At 64.0% G+C, this 6,097-nt stretch overlaps 2 protein-coding genes across 2 annotated transcripts in view; one reads left to right on the top strand and one right to left on the bottom strand.

Annotated features, from left to right (window-relative positions):
* The window catches only part of MNEG_4747 (tRNA-dihydrouridine synthase A), a gene marked incomplete at both ends in the record, with an annotated part of 8,306 nt that extends 4,144 nt beyond the window's left edge, over nt 1–4,162 (top strand). Inside the window, 3 exons of the mRNA XM_014046775.1 lie at nt 2,226–2,430; nt 2,602–3,233; nt 3,478–4,162. Coding sequence (XP_013902229.1) covers nt 2,226–2,430; nt 2,602–3,233; nt 3,478–4,162 — 1,522 coding nt within the window. The remainder of the gene's footprint in view (nt 1–2,225; nt 2,431–2,601; nt 3,234–3,477) is intronic.
* A 482-nt stretch (nt 4,163–4,644) lies between these two features.
* On the bottom strand, nt 4,645–6,025 carry MNEG_4746 (hypothetical protein; the record flags this gene model as incomplete). Its single annotated transcript, XM_014046774.1, has 5 exons — nt 4,645–4,674; nt 4,921–5,023; nt 5,296–5,414; nt 5,644–5,685; nt 5,969–6,025. 5 exons carry the CDS (start codon nt 6,023–6,025, stop codon nt 4,645–4,647), a joined length of 351 nt encoding a protein of 116 aa, XP_013902228.1.
* Between the last annotated feature and the right edge of the window lie 72 nt (nt 6,026–6,097).

The raw sequence follows: 6,097 nt of genomic DNA, 5'->3' as shown, positions 1-6,097 counted from the left end.
GCTGCAGCTGCAGTCCAGCAGGCAGCGGAGGTGCGGCAGCGAGCGCCTGAAGTGGCAGATGGGGACCCGCCGGCCGCCGCAGCTGTGGCCAGGGCGGCAGCGGCGGCAGCGGCCACTGCGGCAGCAGCAGAAGTGCAGGGACTGTGATTACAGCTTTGCTTGCAGATTGACACACTGTGCCAACAGACACATTATTGCTGTCTTATTCAACGTTTGCAGGGCAGCTTTTCAAACTGCTTCGTGAAGAATTAGTAAATTCTATGACGCCATCCAGTTCAACATGGAATGCCAGATTACTGGCCCTTCGCTTGGGCACTCCTGCCTTGTATGTGGTATATATGGTAATCACCCATCGCTGGATTCAATGGATTGTGTCGTCTATCTGTGTCTGCCGGCCCCTTGGAAGTTGTACTGCGGAGTGAAACGGTGCGTAGGGGACAGCGATCGGTTGGGTGGCCTCATCTCGTTTCACAGCCATCAGTGCTGGAGCTCGTCATCGCACCGGCAAACAGCACTGAGAGCGCGCACCAAGGCGTTTGTCCCCCTGCCATGGCCGGCCCCTGGTCTCCGTGACGCACCTGCTCCACTGGCGTTTCCACGTCGATCGGGGCCCCCACGTCCACTGCAAAGAGTGATAATCAGACAGGAATTTTTCTTAAGCAGTATGCCCTAAATCTGGGAGCGCAGGCAGACTTTCAGGTGGGCACTGCGCATTGCCCCGTGACACCTGGCTACCGGTGCAGCTGCCTGTGCATTTTCCATGGAGCCACAGCTGGGCCGTCTCATGCAGCCGCTGAGTGGCGGTCGCACCAGGCGTCTGGGTGTCCAGAATGATCCCGCTGGATGGCGGCGGTGCCGGCAGCTGCACCAGCTGCACTGCGGCCGGCGCTGCCGCCGGATCAGCGGCCGCCGCTGAGGCCGTCGCTGCCGCTACCTGCGGTGCTGCTGGCGTGGAGTACTGCTGCGCTGGGCCGCTGGCGGTTCTGACTAGCGTTGGAGACTTGAGGTAGTTGATAACGCCCGCAAGCATGTCGGCCATGAAAGACCGCCTGCAAGTGAACACGGTAGAAGGTCAACACATCAGAGTGCCCAGCTGCAAGGTGCGTGGCAACAAGGCAGAGCATCCCCTGACCCCGCAGAACGCCGAGCTCGGCAACACGGGTGGACCCACTGACATCAACCAGGTGCTGCTATGAGTCCAGCGGGCCGTGAATGCTCACCACGCCGCTTGGCGCGCCGCGGTCACGCCGAGGTCAACCAGCAGGCGCCGTGAATGGGCGCGGTCAGGGACGTCCCCGCCTGCCACGGGACCTGCGCCTGCCGCAGCAGCAGCCATACTGGAGGCTGCCATCATTAAGAGCAGCAGGGCGGCTGCAGAACTGGGTCGCATTGCTGCTTGGCAGACCCGGAGAGGCGGTCGGCAGGGACCTGCCATGTCTTGGACAATCCAACCGTCGTTTTTCTCGTGGCTGGGACGTGGAGTATGGTGAGGGTGACTGAGGAGCTTCATTTACTGCTTAAACCACTTTTCTGGGCAGTCTGCCACTCTAGCAGGGGCTCGCAGCTGTATGTAGTGCCCGTTCCTAAAGCGGAAGCCGAGCAGTCCTCCGCAACACCGGAGGTTTGAACGGAACCGCGTGCGCATTGCATAATAGTTTTGGGAGTTTATTCACTCAGGTCACTATCCATCCGCGTCCAGCATGCGCGCGGGCCCGGCATGCTGAGGAGGACCTTTCGCCTCTCCATGCACGCACATAACGTCAAGAACCGCGTTGTCAGCGGCTGTAAACCAGGAATTGCGTCTAGGCGTGGATCACTCGGCAGGATGGTGACCACAAAGAGCGCGGGCTTCAGTGCTCCCATCGGCATGGAGCACCGCCACCAGCGCCTGAGCGTCGCACCAATGTAAGCCGCATCGGCGCTGGGGCGCCAGGGCAGCCGCCATCGGGCTGACGGCGGCGATGCACTTGTCGCACGCGCTCGCGCCGCTGCTGCTGCTGCTGCTGCTGCTGTTTGCTGTTCCTTCGCAGCTGCGGGTAACACTTCTTGGTGTTGTGGCGCTTGGCAAGCCACTTGCATTTGCACATTCGAAGAGCCTGCAGCGAGCACAACACACTGGCGGCCGCGGCTGTTGATGTGCGGTGCCCCTCCGTTGCACGCAGCACCTCCTGCCCCCTCACTGATCCCCCACCTGCACACATCTCACGCGGCCTGCCGCGTGGCAGGATGGACTGGACGGACGTGCATTACCGCCAGCTGGCGCGCCTGATCAGCCGCCGCACCTGGCTGTGGACGGAGATGGTGGTGGACAAGACCATCATCCACACCCCCCACCCGGACAGGTTCCTGTGGTTTCCCCCAGAGCAGCGGCCCCTCGTGCTGCAGCTGGGCGGCAGCGACCCGCAGACGCTCGCGGCGGCGGCGGTCAAGGTGCGGGGCGCCAAGGCCGCAGCCGGCGCATCCGGCGTCCGCTTGCGTGGTTTCAGGCGACCCATGGATGGCGCCCTGCGCGGCCTTTTGCGACTCAGTTGGCCCCCCAACAGCTCAGGTTTTGCAACCCGCAAGTCATGTTTCCTGTCAATTTACCATCCCAAATTCCAGGCGGCCCCATATGGTTATGACGAGATTAACCTGAACTGCGGCTGCCCCAGCGACCGCGTCGCGGGCGCCGGCTGCTTCGGCGCGGCCCTCATGATGCAGCCGCGCCTCGTCGCCGCCTGCATGGCCGCCACGCGCGCCGCGCTGGACGCGGCGGGCTACCCGCACGTGCCCCTCAGCGTCAAATGCCGGCTGGGCGTCGACGACCATGACTCGTATGAGTCGCTGGTCGAGTTTGTCAGGGCCGTGTCCGATGAAGGCGGCGTCCGCCACTTCATTGTGCACGCGCGCAAGTGTCTGCTGAAGGGCCTGTCGCCCGCGCAGAACCGCAGTGTGCCGCCGCTGCGGCACGAGTGGGTGTGGGGGCTCAAGCGGGACTTCCCACACCTCTCCTTCAGCCTCAACGGCGGCCTGCAGAACGCCTATGACGCGGCCGGCGCCCTCGGGCTGGACGTCCCCGGGCTGGGGCCGGGCGCGGTGTCCGGCGTCATGATCGGCCGCGCGGCGTACAACGACCCCTGGGGCGTGCTGGGGGACGCTGACGTGGCGGTGTGGGGCGAGGCGGGGAACCCGGCGCCCAGCAGGCGGGAGGTGCTGGAGCGGTACTGCGAGTACTCTGATGGGATGCTGGGCAGGTGAGGGCGAAGGGGTTGTGTGGCCCCTGCAGCGTGCGGCAGGGCCTTTTTTGGTGGCTGAGGTGTGTCTGCCATCCTGCTGGCCTGCTTGGTGCGCAAATCGATGGTTGTGGGTTGGGATGGTGCCCTTCATCAGGCTCGTTCACCAAGGGCTGCTGCGGTTGTCCGCCGCGCCGTACCGCACTGCACCCCCTCTGACCATCGCCCACACCCGTCATCACTCGCGCTCCCCCGGCCCCGCCAGGTGGGCCATCAAGGAGGACGGCCACCGCGAGCCTAACGCCCGCGCGCTGCTGAAGCCGGTGCTCAACCTGTTCCACGGCGAGCACGGCAGCAAGCGCTGGAAGGCGGCCATGGACGCTGCGCTGAAGGCGGCCCCCAAGGACGCCACAGTGCGGGACCTGCTGGCCGCGACCATTGATATGATCCCGCAGGAGGTGCTCGACTCGCCGCCGCTGCCGGCGCTCGCGGTGGCGGCCGTCGCGGCGGCGGGCGGCAACCTGCGGCAGTTTGCGGACGCCGCGGCGGCGGCGGCGGCGGCGGGAGCAGAAGCGGGCGGGGGCGGCGCGGCGGGCTCACCGCGGGCGCAGGAGCAGGAGCAGAAGGGGAGCGAGGCAGCGGCGGCGGCAGCGGCAGCGGGAACAGCGGCCGTCAAGGCGCTCCCGCAGCCTCCAGGGTACTCGCTGCCGCGGCCGCTGCCACAGCCGGGCGACCGCGCGGCGGGCGAGGACGAGCTGCGGCGGCAGCGGCTGAAGGAGGAGCGGCAGCAGCAGCGGCGGCTGGAGCAGCAGCAGGCCGCGGCGGCGGCCGCCAGCGGCGGTGGCGGGGACGGGTCAGAAGAGAGGGGCAAGGCAGGCGCCTCCGCCGGCGAGCGGCGGCGGCAGCTGTCAGAAGAGCCTGCTGCGCAGCAGCAAGCGGTGGCGGCCTGAGCTGACCGACACGCTGCATGTCTACTTGTTATGGTTTGAGTGTGCGTGCCGACGCCTCTGCCAAAGCCCTGAGCAAGGGTTTTGAAGGGATCGACTTTCATTGATTGTTCCTTTATGTGCGGTAGATGCGTATCGCAGCGGCGCCATGCAAACAGCCAGCTATGCACCAAGCATGGGCGTGGTCTTGCATCAATCTCCAGCTTACACCAACATGAAGGTTGGGTTTCAAGAGCAAGGCCATATTCACATTGGGCTGTGCTCAAAACAAACGCAAAGAAGTATTGTAACAGCATATGGATATGATCCCTGCCTCAGGGAATGAATCAGGTTCCGGGCAGCAGGCGCTTTCGCAGCGGCTGCTCCAAATGGTGAACGTTCTGTTTGCGCCGACTCGAGCAGCCATCAGCAACACCGCCTGGGCAGGGAAGCGCTGGTACACTCGCGCTGCGGTGCTGCAAAGCCACTCTGTATGAGGGATAAGCTCATTTCTTCTTTGCGGCGGTGACGTTGAACTGCAACAAGAAGGGTTGGCAAGTAGAGACGATCCCGTTGCGCGCCCGCTTCACAAACACGCGTCTGCGTCAAATGCGGGACCTCCAGCAACAGCTGCCCTCACTGCCTCGCCTCAGCCCTTGGATCAGCGCCAGCCCCCCAAGCACTGAGAAAGGAACACCGCATACCAAGCCCCGGCTTGAAAGGCCGCACAAGCAAGACTTTTCACACAGATGCACACACACACCTCCCCCTCCACTCTCCACCTGGAAATGGATGATGTCACCGTCCGCCACGACGTACGCCTTGCCCTCCTGGCGGTACTTGCCCGCGGCCTTGACCTCCGCCATGGACTTGGAGGTCGCCAGGCTGGAGGCGGTGCAGCAGGCGGAGGGCGCAACGGGTGGGAGTTCAGGCTCTGGCCGGGGTTTTGAATACTGGTTCACAAGCTGGGCCGGCTCGGGTCTTCCAGGCATGTCGTTGATCACCAAGGAGATTCAAATTTTGCAGCCAAGTTGCAAGCACACCCCAACAAGGCACTGAAGGATAACCTGGTTGGGCAGAGCCCCTCTGGCCTTGTGCAACCCAGCCCCAAAGCCCAAGGCCCCTCAACCTGTCAGGCCCCCTAACCACAACCTCACCTCCTGAAGTCGTCATAGGCCACCACCTCTGCCTTGATGAAGCCGCGCTCAAAGTCGGTGTGGATCACGCCTGCGGCTTGCGGCGCCAGCGTGCCCTGCTGGATGGTCCAGCACCGCACCTGCAGGAGGAACCGGGCCCCAGGAAAGTTGGTCAAGGGGAGCCGCATTGCAGAGAAGCGTAGCACTACAGGGGGCGCAGCAAACGTCGATGCGCACGTGCTTGAGCGTTACCACACAGCCTAGTGAGCTTATTGAATTCTGGCGCGCCACCCGCAAAGGGACACCCCTTTCGACAACTGTACAGCATCTCAATAGCGAGCTCTACCAGCCAAGCAGCCTGCTGCGCACCTCAGTCTCCCCGGCCGTGAAATAAAAGATCAGGTTGAGCTCCTGAGAGAGGAGGGGGGAGTCGAGGGGTTAGAACGGCAGGGAGAAGCCGCGAAACGCAACCAGCTGTGGGACTGCTGGCAGCCTGAGCAGTGCACCTCTGAGCTCCGCAGCCACAGACTGCACACGGCTTCCACCTGCTCTGCGCTTGCAATGTCTGCCAACCCCTTGGTCCTGCCCCCGTGCCCACCCCCATCCTCCTGGCATCGACCAAACAACGGCTCCCTGGTGCATCGCGGGACAGCGGCGCGCCTCCTGATGCTGGACCCTTCCCCCAAAACCCCACCTTGAACCCTGTGACGATCATCTTGGGCAGCGCACTCTGGCACCTGGTCTCATCCATGAAGGCTGCGCGGCCGTCGGGGTCGTCCCTCAGGGCCCACAGCTTCTGCTCCCACTCTATGCTGAAGGGGAT

This window comes from Monoraphidium neglectum, assembly GCF_000611645.1.
Source record: "Monoraphidium neglectum strain SAG 48.87 unplaced genomic scaffold scaffold00674, whole genome shotgun sequence".
NCBI classification, from domain to species: domain Eukaryota; kingdom Viridiplantae; phylum Chlorophyta; class Chlorophyceae; order Sphaeropleales; family Selenastraceae; genus Monoraphidium; species Monoraphidium neglectum.
Note: the sequence above shows the minus strand (reverse complement) of the source record. Positions and strands in the feature narration are given on the sequence as shown.